This window comes from Pelophylax lessonae (genome assembly GCF_965119305.1).
Source record: "Pelophylax lessonae genome assembly, chromosome: 1".
In the NCBI taxonomy this organism is placed as follows: Eukaryota; Metazoa; Chordata; class Amphibia; order Anura; family Ranidae; genus Pelophylax; species Pelophylax lessonae.
Genome location: NC_138768.1, coordinates 313,061,683 through 313,078,584, shown reverse-complemented (window position 1 = coordinate 313,078,584; position 16,902 = coordinate 313,061,683). Strand labels below are relative to the sequence as shown.

Below are 16,902 nucleotides of genomic sequence, written 5' to 3'. Positions count from 1 at the left end.
ACATTGACCACAGCCGGGCCAGAGGAACCTATGGGTGATGGAATTCACAGCTGTTTTCAAGCACTCCCCTACACAGGAAAGCCAAAAGTTGCAGGATCACATGACCAGCTTTAAAAAAAAAAAAAAAAAAAAGGCAATTACACAGACCTTTTTATTTATACAGGGTATGCAGGATGGCTTGGAGGAGTGGGGGAGGGAACATTTTAAAGAATTGTTTGTTTTAGGATTTTCTTCAACTTTAACTTTAGGGCTTCACAAGTTTGCTTTGAATCTAGGAGCCATCTAAAAAAGAGCAGTTTTTTAACTAACAAATGATATGGGTGGAACATATAACCTGTTCCCAAAGGTGAACTTATCCTTTAACCCTTTCACAGCCAGAGCTGTTTTTGCCATTTTAACCGTTTTTGCATTTTTTGCACACGTTTAACAAATCATTTTAGGCCTGAATATTACATAAAACCCCCAAACATTGTATATTTTCTGAAATAAAATGGTAGTTCCAATTTTTTTATGTTACATGATATTACCGCACAATTTCAGTAAGAAAAAAAAAAACTTAAATTAAAAGTTAATTTTAGAGGGCCGAAAAACACAATAAATTACCCAAATTTTTGGTAAAATATAAAAGCCAAGGTTGCACCGAATAAATAAATACCCAACATGTCAAACCTTAAACATGTCACTACCCTATATTTTCCACAGGTGACGCTTTAAAAGCCCCTTATAGGTCATCAGTTTAGCGTTACAAAGGAGGTCTGGTGCTAGAATTATAGCTCTGCATTTATGTTTGTACATGCGTATATATGTGGCGGGTTTATGTGCTTGGGTATAACTTTTAACAATTAACAAAAAAAAAAAAATGTTTTTTTCTTAACTTTTGACAAAAATATGTATTTTTTTTTTTTTGGTGACCGGTTCTCTTTAATGACACATCCAGGGTCTAAAAGATCCTGCATGTCTCTCCTGTGCTCCATTGAATGTAATGCAATGCACATCGCACTGCATTACTTTTTCCAGGCCTCGATGGCTGGGAAACTGTCAATGGAGGCCCAGAATGGACATCACTTCCTGGTCAACGATTTAGAAGACGTGTGTACCCTGTTCTACCTCCTCTCTACCTCGCTATGCAGGTCACGGGCCCGCAGATGGCCAAGTGAAGCCAGAAAAACATGAGGAGGGGGGCGACCTGGCGCCTGGGGTTCGTCGAGCCCTGACTTACCAGATTCCAGGCAAAACATTTGCCATTTACTTTTATTTACTCTGCATAATGCCACATACTTCTAATCCACAGGTGTCAAACACAAGGCCCGCTGGCCGAATCCGGCCCCCAATGCCATTTCATGTGGCCCTTGCACCTCTCCTGCAGCTGCAGGAGAGCTCCAGCCCTCTTCTGGTCCTCCTCCAGACCCTGCAGTTTTTGCTTTTCAGCAGCAGCACAAGATAAGGGGGTGCAGTGTGATGTAAGGGAGGGTGGGGGACTCAATTTCTGATGGTGGGGAGGCTCTTGATGTCTTATGTAAGAGTAGGGGATGCTCTGGACATCTAGTCTTACAGATACAACTGGCCCTTTTGAGGGCAATAATAATGCTGATGCTGCCCGCGATTAAATTGAGTTTGACACCCCTGTTCTAATCTTAGTGTTTTTGTTTTATTTAATTTTCTGAATTTTCTCTTCTTCTGTCTTTCATAAAATAAATACTATCATTATTATCAAAGTAGTTACACTTCTCAGAATAATTTTACAATTTTGAATATCTAGTCCTAAGTAGAGAACAAATGCAGAAGCAGATCAGAAAGCAGAGGTGATTCCCTTTATCAGGTGTGAGAAATCCAGGGAAAGCACACTTTTGGCATGCTACTCCTAAAACTCTTACTCAAAAAAAAAAAAAAAATGTTGAAAACTTGTTTTTTTTTTTACATAAATCTCTTCCTTTATTCAAATTTTAATAAATGTAGTGATCCTGTATGAAAACTTGACAGGTACGAACACTAGGTAACCCTGGCAGCATATATGTTCTTAGACACATTGCACACAGAATCTCACTGAAAAACCACTAGCATAAATTACATCATTGCTGTATGGCATCAGAGGACGGGTTTTATATAATAATTGGGTTTTAAAAAAATAAATAAACGTGTTTTAATAAATCCTCATCCAGACCCATCAGTCTATAGATCCAGTGAGTTGCTGTTTTTAAGTTCTCTATCTGATCACTTTGTGAGACGAGGCTTTAACTGAAAGAAGAACTGTCGCATAAAGTATTTTTGGTCCATGGCAGCCATTGAGCCTTTCCCTCTAAACTAAACTGAACTAAAAGCCAAATAATGTTCTGCCAATAGCTGCCATGCAGTATTGGAGGATGACAAGCCAAATCTGAATGGCAGCTATTGGCAGAACATTATTTGGCTTTTAGTTATGTATAATAAACTAGATTGCCACAATGTCAGCTGAAGGGTCTTGATTTTGAGGGTTAAAGCGGTAGTATACTCTTAAAAAAAAACAAAAAAAAAACCCTGCGAGACAAGGCATAATGAGCTAGTATGCATCGCATACTAGCTCATTATGAAATACTTACCTTAAACGAAGCCCCGACATGGACCCCCGGACACCGCTGTGGGAGCGGACATGATCCCTCGGCGTCTCTTCCGGGTTCAGCGGCTCCGGTGCTGTGAGTGGCCGGAGCCGCGATGACGTCACCCTGCGCATGCGTGCGGGATTTTAACTTTCCGACAAGGAACTCTGAAGGTCTGCCAGACCTTCAGAGTGCATGCGCCGCTAGCGTCAGCGGCTGAATGCAGTGCAAAGATCTCCTAAACCATGTAGGTTTAGGAGATATTAATTGTACTTACAGGTAAGCCTTATTATAGGCTTACCTGTAGGTAAAAGTCAAAAAAATGTTTTTTAAACCAATCCAGAAAGGTCTATGTGCACTGGGCTAAACCATAGATTATAGCAAATATTCGCCAATCTAGAGGGCAAGGTTTGCCTTTGCCATAACCTGGTTATCTCTGGCTTTGATACTTCCTCACATATAGAATTCCTTTAAAAATGCTTAATATGAAGCTGCTGAAATGAATTGTAGACCCTAATTGGGCAAATTGCCAATGAAGCAGATGTTGGATTATTCTCTTGTCTGCTTATGAAATTACCAAGGTGTCCAGACACAAGCAGATTAGGGCACTGGGGATTCTTCTCAGGTGATCCAATTTGCAGCAAAGTGCAATGTAAACCTTATCGATTAACTTTGCTTTCTTTTTGGTCTGCTAAAAATACCAATAAAAAGCATTTTGTGATATTGGTTCAATAAGTTTAAAAATATTGTTTTGAGTACTCTGTAGTGTTATCAGTCCTGCCCAGTTCATGTTATAGGGGGAAAGTAGTGTGTTGTGTTAGGACTACAGAAAAGATGAATATAAATGCAGCCACCAAATCGAAGGACAGGTAGCTGCAATATTTAGATAAACCTTCTTGAATCTATAGGTAGCTTTAGTATGGTCCTTCTTCTATGCCAAACATTAGTGTATTATAGCAGGGTGAAAGGAAGATTCGGACTGGTTCGCTGTGTGCGTCACAGACTGAGACAGTTCATTTCTTCGTCCCATTTTGTTAAATCCTTGGGGTTTTTTCAGGGTGTCATCACCCAGTGTTCTTTTTATTATTTTTTAAAATCCTGTTATGTCACATTACTTTCTTAATATATATTTCTGCTTTTATGAATTGTAGGAAAAAATTTTATGGATGTTTTATACTTCACTGTGGTGCTTTCTAGGAGATTGGCCAAACAGCAACAGCATGCTCCTGCTGCAGATCTGTGTTTACTAAGAATCTGGTTATTGGGGAACTGGATGAGCAATGGTCTGTCCAATGAGCACAACCTCCTAGTTCCTTTCAGTACTCTCATTTCTCACATATGAGGTTGTCATAACCAGTTACTGGTAAAAAAAAAAACATGGAGTATAGTAGAGCTGCACGATTAATCGTATGAAAATCGCGATCTCGATTCACCCCTCCTGACGATCTAACCCTGAAATATGCTTGATTCTTTGCATAGCTGCATAGCAGAGAGAACAGCTGTGGAGAAAAAAAAAAAAAAAGCCTCCTGACAAATGGCTATCAGCAAAGTCTCCCAGTAACTATAAACAAACATGATTACATTGTATCTTTTCCTTCCCTCTGCCAGGGAGAAAGGAAGTTTAACCTCTTAAAGACTGGATCTTTTTCTGACATTTGTTGCTTGCAAGTTAAAATCAGTTTTTTTTTGCTAGAAAAGTACTTGGAACCCCCAAACATTTTATATATTTTTTTTTAGCAGAGACCCTACAGAATAAAATGGTGATTGTTGTAATATTTTATGTCACACTGTATTTGCGCAGCAGTCTTTCAAACGCAATTAATAGACTTTAATGAATAAAAAAAAAACGTAACAGTAAAGTTATCCCAATTTTTTTTTGTTACACAGAGAATCGTGAGAGAATCGTGATCTTTATTCCAAGCTAAAAAATCGTGATTCTCATTTTGGCCAGAATCGTGCAGCTCTAGAGTATAGTAAAACTCAGTCCCTGTTACTTAAAAAAAAAAAAATAATATATATATATATGAAACAAGTGTTTTCATTATAATGAATTTGTATATTCTTTCTTATGACCATGAACGTGTATGCACCACAAGGAGCAGAACTGTCCAAACAGTTTTCCTCTGAAGTTAAGCTTCTAGTCTATTTTTAGGGTATGATCCAGAAGGAGACACATTTTTTTTTTTTTGGTGAAGGTCACTGGGAAAAGTCAGAAGGGTTTTCTTATAGAGCTACAGCAAGATTTTCTATATGCTTAGTCCACTCACAGCAGTATTTCAGTGTAAGGCATCCTCCAACCAACTCGGTACCATGCATATTTCTTCATATTCATTATCACACCTGTGGTGAGATCTTTCCAGCACACTTTCAGACTCCATCTGATAACTTCTGGTTCTCTTGGTGCATTCTACTCATAGAAACATAGAAAAGTTATGGCAGAAAAAGACCGAGTAGTCCATCAAGTCTGCCCATTTTGTATTTATTTTTTTGCTAACTTTATTATCTGAGCATTGATTTAGGTTTCACCCAAGCATGTTTGAAGCCATTTTCTGTTGACTGTCTCACTACCTCTTCTGCTATTCTAAACATCAACTACCCTTTCAGTAAAATAATACTTTCTAAGATTAGTTTTGAGCTTTCCTCCAGTTAATTTGAGGTCATATCTCCGTGTTCTTGATTTTGGTTTCATTTTGAACAAAACTGCCCTTTTGAACCTTTTTCACCCTCTTGATGGATTTTTAAAGGTTTCAACCATGTCTCCCCTTTCCCTTCTTTCCTCCAGACTGTACATATTCAGTTCCTGAAGTCTCTCTTTCACCATTTTTGTTACCTGTCTCTGGACTTGTTTTATCCATATCTTTGTGTAAGTGAGGTCTCCAGAACTGGACACCATATTCTAAATGAGGTCTCACTAAAGATTTATATAGGGGAATCAGTGCCATCTTAAGAGCCTTATAGGCCCCTGGGCAATGCAGTGCACTGGGGCCCCCTGCCTACACAATCACCCACGAGAATACACATTACAGGGAACACTATATGCTACAAGAGAGTACAACTACTACCTGGAGTATATACCTTACTATATACATATTACAGGGACCAATATATACTACAAGAGAGTACAACTACCTGGAGTATATACCTTACTATATACATATTACAGGGGACACTATATACTACAAGAGTCTCTTGTAGTATATAGTGTTCCCTGTAATATTTATATAGTAAGGTATATCCTCCAGGTAGTTGTCTCTTGTAGTATATATTGGTCCCTGTAATATGTATATAGTAATGTATATATCCTCCAGGTAGTAGTTGTACTCTCTTGTAGTATATAGTGTTCCCTGTAATATGTAGATAGACTATATACACATTACAGGGAACACTATACTACAAGAGGGTACAACTACTACCTGGAGGATATATACCTTACTATATACATATTACAGGGACCAATATATAGTAAGGTATATCCTCCAGGACAGGGAGTTGTCTGTCTCTTGTGTCGTCGATCATCATCATGCCATGAGAGCGTTAAAAAAAGAATATCAATAATCAAGCAGCCTGGCAGCTGGGCTGGCTGCCTTACCTTTACAACGGCTGCACATGGGAGGAGGTGGGTGGAGGCGGAGCCAGTCTTCTAGGCACGGAGACGGAGGAGAGGAGGAGGATCCTCCTCCGAGTCCTCCACTGCGGCGCTGTGCATCTTGGGTCTGCTGCTCTGCTAACGTCACTGGTTGCTAGATGCCAGTTGGGCTGGCCTTAGCAACCAGTGTCTGTGCAGTGCAGACTCGAGCCACGGCCGCCGCCGGGCGTAAAACAACAAGGGGGGGGGCCCGGACCGGCTGACAACGGAACGGGGGGGGGGCCCTAGACCACCAGGGACATGCCACCATCTATGTGGGGCCCCTTGGCAAGTGGGGCCCCCGGGCAACCGCCGGGCATGCCCAGTGGAAAAGACGGCCCTGAGGGGAATCAGAACCTCCTTCCTCCTGCTGGTGATCCCTCTAAAATTGTATTTGCTTTTCCCACTGCCTAGTCACACTGTTTGCTCATTTTGCAATCATCTGAAATCAGTACTCCCAAATATTTTAACTCTGTAGTGTTGACCAACACTGTACCCCAAATTTTGTACTCAGGGGATTATTTTTCCATAGGTGCATTTTTTTTACATTTTACTCTTTCTCCTGGTTTTGAAAGCTGGATAGAGATTGAAACCTGGCTGAAGAAACCTTGCGTATATTTTGGGTAGACAGACCTTTCTATTTAATAAGGAGCTGGTACAGACTATTGACAGTATACCTGTATTGAGGTAACGCAGCAATTCACAACAGACTTGGCTCAAAGAGGTTTGGCTATGCATTTATTTGTGTATAGTAAATGTATCAAAATGGTGGTGGACCAGAGCAACTGATTATGACAGTACGCCTGTCTAAATTATCACACTATCTAAATAACCCCCAAACAAGTGGTTACTTCATACAACAACACTTTTACTAAATGTTACATACTTTTAATGCATGCAAAAGGCTACGTTCACATGTGGGCGCAGCGGATCACGGGCAGAATCACCGTGATTCTGCAACGCGATCCGGAAATCATTGCAAATCGCGGGACGCCTGTGCGATCCCCATGATTTGCAATGGCACCCCAAACGTTGTGCGATGTTGCCGCAATTTCCGCCTGCTGAATCGTGGTAACATCGCGCAAACAGAATCGCGGGACGCATGACGCCCAAAAAAAGGTACTAGAGCTTCTTTTGTGCGTCATGCATCCCGCGATTCTGTTTGCACGATGTTACCGCAATTCGGCAGGCGAAAATCGCGGCAACATCGCACAGCGTTTGGGGTGCCATTGCAAATCACGGGCATCGCACAGCGTCCCGCGATTTGCAATGATTTCTGGATCGCGGGCAGAATCACGGTGATTCTGCCCGCGATCCGCTACGCCCACATGTGAACATAGCCTTAAGTGATGCAAAAAAAAATAATAATAATTCATATTCGTCTAAGCATATACAGTTGCAGTTCGTAATTAGTAATTGTCACCCCACAGAATGACAAATATGTTAATTATCTGTCCAGTGGAAACATCTGTGCAAATGTCTCAAATATTAGTTCAACGTTTTTTGTCCTTTCCATCATACAAAGACAAGTATTCATAAAAAAGTAATATATCCACTTTATCAAGACTGTACAGGTTGAATTGGATGGATAATGTGTCTATTATTCCTTCAATTATAGTGCTCTAAAGCTCCATGCTTTTTTCTTCCCAAAGCATTTCAGATATTCTTATTGTTTTCCAGCACAAACACAGTTGCTGCAGTATTATGGAATTTAGTAGCATCCCCCTGTCCCATGCATAGGACAACACTAAATGCTCAACACAATGCTACTACAACATTTCATGCAGTACTCTTCCACTCCTCTGTAAACCCACAGCTGAAATGATGTAAATGTTGAAACATTTGGAATCCGTGGCTGCCAAGATGTTAACAATTCCTCTTTGGAAGGAGCAGTTGGGCGATACAACCAGGTCACCTCCTTGCATCCAGCATGTGACTGGACAATAAAGGAGCAGCAGGAGATGTATGGACGTATCCCTCTGCTCTATTTGTTCTGAGAATATTTCTTGTCATCACATGTACATTGCAGCACTCCTGACTGGCTAACAAAATGAGTTGTCTATATAGGGAATTATGAAACGCTGACACCAAGTCAGATTCAGGTGTTTACACCAGTTGCTTTAAAAATTCATTTGAAGAAGAATTCCAGCCAAAAAATACCAAGTTAAACATGAATAGCCCAATAAAATATATATAAATCCGCTTATGAGCAAAAATTCACCTTTTACTTGTATATCAGCCTGTAATAACCTAGGCCAATTTTCAGCGCTGTGATAGTTTGGCTGACTCATCTTTTTAAGACCAATAGAGGTTTCTTTTGGTGGTATTTATTACCACAGCATTTTTTATTTATTTTACTATAAAAAGGAAAAAGACCAAACATTTTAAAGAAAAAAACGTGTTTCTCCTATTTTCTGGTAGATCAAAAATTCCAGAATATTTGGAAAGCCCCTGAAATACCTTTTTTTTTTTTTTTTTTCTTGACCATTTTTTTCGAAATGAAGAAACATGTCAGTACTAATAGGGTTAAACAAAGTGTTTGGAAACCGTGCACCAGATATAATAATGTACAGGTCATACACAGATGAATAACACCAATACACACATAAATGTGATAAATCACCAAATCATGCGCTGATCCGACGAACGGCTTGCTGTGGTGCTTAAACTCTCAGTGCGTGTTCGTTGCAACTCCTCCTTGTATCCACTGGGTGGCAGACTATAGTCAATACAACAGCTGCAGAAAGGAGACAAACAGCGCACGGCCGGCCTTAGGTCATAACGTTTATTAGATCACATGCCACATAACTAATCAATTGCACTCACATTTCCAAAGATCAAGACAGGCGCATCAGCAAGAACCTTCTTCCACTCTCCCTCTCGGATAGCCTTCAGTCCGCCCTACGACAGACAGTCAGCTAGGGACACCGCAACTCCGTGCCCATCCGTCTCCGGCCTCCTCGCCAGGTGTTTGGAAACCGTGTACCGGATACAATAATGTACAGGTCATACACAGCTAAAGGGGAAGTAAAAGGGGCTAGTGTACTGGTCACCTACAGTGGCAGGATGAAACGTCCACCTATCTGTCGTTGATACATGTACATTGATACGTAAGGGGTTAATTCAGAGATCTCCCCTGTAGTACTATTTGCTGTCACTAGATGTCATCATCTAGTAATGATGACCAACATCATTCAAATCTCTTCCTCTGAGCCCAGGTTGCCCTTGATCTCCCCCAGCCTGTGGAAAGTGAAATGGACAATGAAAAAGGAAGCAGCACATTGAGGAACATATCTGTTTGTCACTAGGCTTTCTCTTCTTATATCAGCATGCTACTTGTCATCACATGAACTGATGTGTTCCTTGTACTGCATCTCGATGTACAGGGACTGCAAAAAGTTAATTTTAGGTCAAGTTTAGGTACTTGGATTGCTTGCATTTAATCATGTATGATTGATTACAGAGCTACCTTAATGTGTGGACTTTATATTTACCCTGAGTTTTTCTAATAAATACAAAATTGCATTTTTTGGCATTTTTTATTCATATATAAATTCTACATTTTGTATTTTCCCTGCAGCCTCTGAAGAAATGCCAGTTATGATGAATCCCTAATCTGATGGGTTTATCCATTTATTTTTTTTAGCAGCATTGCCTTTTTCTGTGTTTGCATTCATCTTTGTTGTAAATAAAACTGTTTGGGTCACCAACAATGGCTGCTCTATGGAGAGGGGTGACTTGTTCCCTCTCCTGAATGCAGATTTTTCAGTATGATGTACTCAGATCCAGGAGGCTGCTGGCATTATGGCTTTAAACAATTTTCTCTTTAGTAAAGGTAACCCATCTTTCTTTGAGGTTGCCGGGCAAATCACAAATGTAAAATATTAGGTGAAAGTACAGTTATAATGAAATCTGTAGTCCATGATGGCATTTTTTCATATCTTTTCTCCTTACAGCTTGCACACCCCAATACAGTGGAAGGTCTAGTTCTCCTTAATATTGACCCAAATGCCAAAGGTTGGATGGACTGGGCAGCACATAAGGTGAGTCACTATGTGACACTTCAAATACAGTCGAGAGAAAAAAGTGGTGTGATGCGCTGAAGACTGCATGTTAAATAGCTGTTTTATCACAAGGGTTGTGTGATTGTAGACTACAACAACAGGTTCCAGTAGCACTAGTGAACTTTCTTGATCAATTGAAAACCTTTTTTCTTTCATGATGACATTTTTAGGCTGATATCTGGATTTCTCCTCATAACCCTCTGTTAATGATGGCTTCATTTTTTTTTCTTTCTTAACATTTTGACATCCCAATTACCATCCGGATCTTTTACAACGTGTGTAATTAAAATAGCCAAAAATAGATATGGTCTGAAGGATGTGCTGATAATGCCAAGATGTTAAAAGAAAATTCCAGGTTTACTTTCAATTGAATTCATTTCTGGCCCAAATAAATTATTTCCATGCCAGAATGGTCTGGCCACTGATGCTGCTGTAATATACTGTAGTAGTATTAGCTACATACAGTAAGTGGCTCTTGTAGTTGCTGCAATATACTGTAGTAGTATTAGCTACATACAGTAAGTGGCTCTTGTAGTTGCTGTAATATACTGTAGAAGTATTAGCTACATACAGTAAGTGGCTCTTGTAGTTGCTGCAATATACTGTAGTAGTATTAGCTACATACAGTAAGTGGCTCTTCTAGTTGCTGTAATATACTGTAGAAGTATTAGCTACATACAGTAAGTGGCTCTTGTAGTTGCTGTAATATACTGTAGTCGTATTAGCTACATACAGTAAGTGGCGGTTGTAGTTGCTGTAATATACTGTAGTCGTATTAGCTACATACAGTAAGTGGCTCTTGTAGTTGCTGTAATATACTGTAGTTGTATTAGCTACATACAGTAAGTGGCGGTTGTAGTTGCTGTATTATACTGTAGTCGTATTAGCTACATACAGTAAGTGGCTCTTGTAGTTGCTGTAATATACAGTAGTAGTATTAGCTACATACAGTAAGTGGCTCTTGTAGTTGCTGTAATATACTGTAGTTGTATTAGCTACATACAGTAAGTGGCGGTTGTAGTTGCTGTATTATACTGTAGTCGTATTAGCTACATACAGTAAGTGGCTCTTGTAGTTGCTGTAATATACTGTAGTAGTATTAGCTACATACAGTAAGTGGCGGTTTTAGTTGCTGTAATATACTGTAGTCGTATTAGCTACATACAGTAAGTGGCTCTTGTAGTTGCTGTAATATACTGTAGTTTTAGCTACATACAGTAAGTGGCACTTGTAGCTGCTGTAATATACTGTAGTAGTATTAGCTACATAAAGTAAGTGGCACTTGTAGCTGCCATACTATACTGTAGTAATATTAGCTACATAAAATAGGTGGGGCTTGTTGCTGCTGCAAAATACTGTAGTAGCATTAGCTACATAAAGTAGGTGGTGCTTGGAGCTGCTGTATTATACTGTAGTAGTATTAGCTACATAAAGTAAGTGACACTTGTAGCTGCTATACTATACTATAGTAGTATTAGCTACATAAAGTAGGTGGTACTTGTAGCTGATGTACTATACTGCAGTAGTATTAGCTACATGAAGGAAGTGGCGCTTGTAGGTTCTATACTATACTGTATTAGTATTAGCTATATACAGTACGTGGTGCTTGTAGCTGCTGTAAAATACTGTAGTAGTAATATTAGCTACTTACAGTACGTGGTGTACTATAGTCAAGGAGTGAATGAGTTTGTCTGTTTTAAAAAGGAGGGAATTCTAGAGAGAATTTTAGAGATGTTAAAGAGGTGAAGTCTACAAGCTTTTGACAAAGATTGCATTGGGGCTGAAAGGACAGGTCACTGTCTAGGATTACATCTAATACCCTGGCACGAGGGAGGGATTGATGGTTGCATTATTGACCTTTATGGAAAAGTCATGGACGAAGGCACAGGCAAGGGGTGGGGGGTTGAAAATGAGCACAACTTTAATTGCAAAGTGCACAGTCTATTTTCCTTTAGTGAATCAACCTTACTGTCACTTCGTCCCTTTCTCTTTTCCCTAAGGTTATATCTGCCTTCCCTTTGTTGCCACCTAAAGAAGCAGAGCTGCTTTTGTCATTAGGGAGCATGCTTGGGCCTGAGCCATTAGTTGGCAGGCTTGAAAACTGTCCCATGGGGGGGTGGTACAGTGATGGCATCCACCAGCACTGACCTCAAAGGAGCGCGAATGGAAGAGCATTACTTGATGAGGGGAGAAGATGGTATATTAGGAGGTGCTGTCATTCTGCTCTGAATGAAGGGGTGACAAGGCCTCTTTTTTTTTTTTTTTATATTCATACTTGCCTAGGTGGGTGCAGCATTGGTCCCCCACCGGCTCTGATAGTGAGAACCGAGCGATCTAATACCACCGATCACTGGCTTCTGACAGCTCCCCGGGCAGAGAGCTGTTGACTGTCAGTCATCGGCTCTCTGCTCTGCCCCCTCCTCGCTCACTGGAGCTCTGGGCTGTGGAGGGGCGGGAGTGGCCGGCTCAGGCTCTCAGCAGGTCACTGAGAGGCTGAGCCGAGTGCCACTCCAGGCATGTGGGCAGATACCGACTCCATGGCCACGATCTTACCCGAGCCAGCTCTGTGACGTCCGTAGAGAGAGGACTTCAGCCCGCTGTCTGCTGAAAATGGGTCACAGGAGTGCAAAACGATCTGCACTCCTGTGATCCATAGGGGAAGTACAGCCAAATGAGCTTTGGCTTTACTTCTCCTTTTAAGGTATCTTTCTAAATTTAAAGAGATCAAGTCAACCAATATGATTTTGCTGGCTTCGTTTTGTTTAAAGGTACAGTGTTGTGGTAGGCTGAAATGTCTCTATACTGATTTATAAATAGTTCTATTTCGAATGAAATATGGTTTGACCCTTTCATAGACAGCCCCTACATAGTTGTAATTATTATTATTATTTTTTTTTCTCGTTATTTTTTTTATCGTTTTTTTTTTTTTTTTTTTTTCTTGTTATTCGTTGTTTTGTTTTTTTTCTCATTATTTTCTAATAAACTTAGACTGTCTGCCTCTGTTTAATTTGAAGAATTCAATGCGTTTGTGACCATATGGTGTGTCTTTGCTTCCTACAGCTTTCAGGCCTGACATCTTCCATCCCGGAAATGATTCTGTCTCATCTCTTCAGTGCAGTAAGTAGAAGCGCATTCCTAATATTGGATTCCCAGTTACACATCTGGGTAGGAGAGCTGATTAACTCTGCCATGTTATGTTTGTGCAGGAAGAGCTTTCAGGCAACACAGACACTGTGCGTCAGTACAAAGCCTCCATCCTAAACTCCCCTATCATCAGTAACAACCAGCTCTACTGGAACAGTTACAATAGGTAAGAAAATGAAAATCGATGATTAGATTTTACATCTTTTGGTCCTAACCAGGGATACTTGCAGCTAGTAGGAAATAGCTTGGCCCATATCAGCAAATTTTTATTAACAGTTGTGTATAAAAATCAAATATTCTGTTATTTTTTCCTAATGCTTACAGGGTTTTGGCGCCCAAACAAGAAAGCAGACTCGACACTATGGCATTTTTATGGCATATCTTTTCATACATAAATGTGTTTTGATGGGAACTGTTTACTTTAGTTTTCAGCTCCTTATCAGCCAAAGCTCTTCTTTTTTTTTTCCCTCTCTGTGTGGTTTTTACTGCTATCCTGGGCTTCAATACAGATCGTTACCCTCAATTCCTGGGGAACTCTTCAACAGCAATGCAGTCAGAATTAAAAAATTATTTTCTTTTAAATGAGACAGGAAACCCCTGTTTAATTTATATTTCTTTCTGCGTCCCTGTTGGAAATTTTCTTTCACTTCCTGTGTTGTGAAACCATTGTTAGTTGGACAGGAAGTGAAGGTAAATTTCTAGCAGATCCAGAGGTAGCCATAAAAACCTGGTAGGCATTCTAAATTATCCACACTCAATCCAAAACTACAAAACATATTACCCCCTGTCTCATTTATATTTCTTTCTGCGTCCCTGTTGGACATTTTTCTTTCACTTCCTGTGTGGTAAAACCCTTGTTAGTTGGACAGGAAGTGAAGGTAAATGTCTAGCAGAGCCACAGGTAGCCATAAAAACCTGGCAGGCGTTCTAATTTATCCACACTCAATCCAAAACTACAAAACATTTTGTAACTTGTCCTAAACATAAGGGTCTATTTATAAAACTTGCTGTGCAAATATCTTAAAGTTGTAATAAACTCTTATTTGGAAAACCACCGATAGGCAGGGGTTTTTATAACAGAAAATACTTTTGTGTCACTTTTTTCATAAATTCCTCCTCCTGCCTGTCAGTGTTTAATGTGATCTGAGATGGAAATGCGCAGCTCAGACCACATTTACGGCACCAATTTGTGGCCTGGTAATGTGACTCCCATGCACATGCATGGGAGGGACGTCATCACAGACTGGCCATTTAAGCCATGGGCAAGACAGAACCCAGAAGGAAAGGCAGACGAAGATGGAGGTGCCTAGAACCAGAAAGATCGGTGACAGTTCAGCACTGGGAGGGACTACGTTTGGCAGGTAGGTTTGCCATAATGTTCTAGTATACAGTTCATACTGGCACATTATGAAATAAAACTGCAGATAAAAAGAAGAGGGAAGCGCCTCTTGAGTGTGGTAAAAAGCACAATTTATTACAAAGCAATATAGTAACTTACATATAAGTAAGCTGGTGAGTGCATGGCTCTCCGAGGGTGGCTGCTGGAGATTGCATCCAAGTATCCAGGTGTCCAGGCGTAGGCTTAATGTCCAGGAACTGGTGGAGACTTAGCTCAATCGTTCCGGAAGTGCCGTGCAGCGATGGAGACTTGTGCGGCGGCCGGAAGTCAGCGGAAGTGTCTGACGTCACAGGTAGGTGTGGGCAGTCTGGGCTTAAAGACTTGAAAAAAGAGAGCGCAGGTCCAGGACAGGACTCTCGCACATGCTCTGAAACTAGTTGTGAAGCCCAGACTGCCCACACCTACCTGTGACGTCAGACGCCTCCGCTGACTTCCGGCCGCCGCACAAGCCTCCATCGCTGCACGGCACTTCCTGGATATCCAAGTATCTGGATACTTGGATACAATCTCCAGCAGCCGCCCTTGGAGAGCCATGCACTCACCAGCTTACTTATATGTAAGTTACTATATTGCTTTGTAATAAATTGTGCTTTTTACCACACTCAAGAGGCGCTTCCCTCTTCTTTTTATCTACTGCTCAGAGTCGACTTCACTCTCCCGGACAGCAGCCCTGAGTGCCTTGTGACCCATCCATCCATCCATCCATCCATCCATCCTTGGATCCACCCCGTATCTGCTTATCCTTTATTGGATTCTAGGCCATTTATTTCCCTTTTATCCTCAGAGACTTGCACAATGGACTTATAATCCCCACCTTGTGCTAATTGTCAGTACACGCTGAATATTGTCCTGGCCATTCATTTAAGACATACCACTCCTTACTGTATTGTTATTATATATTCCTCTGCATTATCTATGAGCGCCATACCACCTATATATCTCTGAAATAAAACTGCAGGGGGCTTTTTTTATTTTTGGCAGATTTTATCTATTTATCCATTCTCATGGAAGGCACAAATGTTTGCTGTTTTGTTGGTAATCTAGATCTCTTCTCTTTATCTAGTGGCCATAATGTGCTATTTTTTCTGAAATTCCTTAATCAAAAAAAGTTCTGAATTATGGCCACTAGATGGAGCTGATGATCATTAGAAATTTATTATCTTACAAACAATAAGGCAAACATATACAATACAAACCTATACAAATAGGGCCAGTGATGATGCAGTTCAAATGGTCCTGTAGTACTGGGTCAAGTCCCATCAGCTAAACAGGGGGGCCCAGGGCAGCTTTATTATTCATTTCTGTCTAAACAAATCAATGGATTTTACTAGACCACTCTCCTGTTTCTACTTGCCTACCAGTGCCTAAATTACATTTTCCTGAGCCTCATCGGGTTAACAGAGTGGCACAGGAGGTGTGCGCAAAGGAGGAACTTTTTTTCATTTTTGGGCGTAGTTAGAAAAAGTCAGTGCCACTGTTTACTGCACCTTGAGGGGTGGGTGGGGTGTGGGGGGGCGTCAAAAAGCCTGTATTGGGGCCTCATGATTTCTAACAACGGCCCTGTATACAAACAATAAGGCAAATGTATTCTACATAGACCACTTAAAAGATTTGCTGAGATAATATTAATATTTAATTACTGAAGGGATGGGAATCCTGGTAAGACTCTGACAGTATTGGGATATAGAATAGTCTGAAAAGAACAGGTTTTGATTTGCTATTATGAGCTTACTTCTATTATAATAACTTTCAAAAACTGCCAATGCAAGGGAGTTCAGCTTTTCTCCACATTTAGTGTGAAACGGATCAAGGTTCTTCATTGCCGAGACCTTTCTTTTAGGTGCCATAAGTTGGCCAAACACTAGTAAACATTCACTGTCAGAAATTCAAGAAAAAATTTAATCCTGCTTCTTCAAAATTTTCTGGCACTGAGGTCAAAGAAGACCTTGGCCCCACTAATGAAGAGAAAATCAAACAAATGTTCTTAAAGCCTTTCAAACAAAGTTCTACTAATGTATGGCCAGCTTTAGATCTGCTTCTTTTAATGTGGTCCTGCATCTGCAACTTCTCGCCAAGGCTCCCTATTTGTCATTGAGG

At 40.5% G+C, this 16,902-nt stretch overlaps 1 protein-coding gene across 3 annotated transcripts in view; it reads left to right on the top strand.

The window, feature by feature from the left end:
• NDRG2 (NDRG family member 2) overlaps positions 1-16,902 on the top strand; it is a 104,580-nt gene that overhangs the window by 74,582 nt on the left and 13,096 nt on the right. For all 3 annotated transcript variants that reach the window (XM_082257427.1, XM_082257428.1, XM_082257429.1), the window contains exons 8-10: positions 10,155-10,241; positions 13,323-13,379; positions 13,469-13,572. In XM_082257427.1, coding sequence (XP_082113553.1) covers positions 10,155-10,241; positions 13,323-13,379; positions 13,469-13,572 — 248 coding nt within the window. The remainder of the gene's footprint in view (positions 1-10,154; positions 10,242-13,322; positions 13,380-13,468; positions 13,573-16,902) is intronic.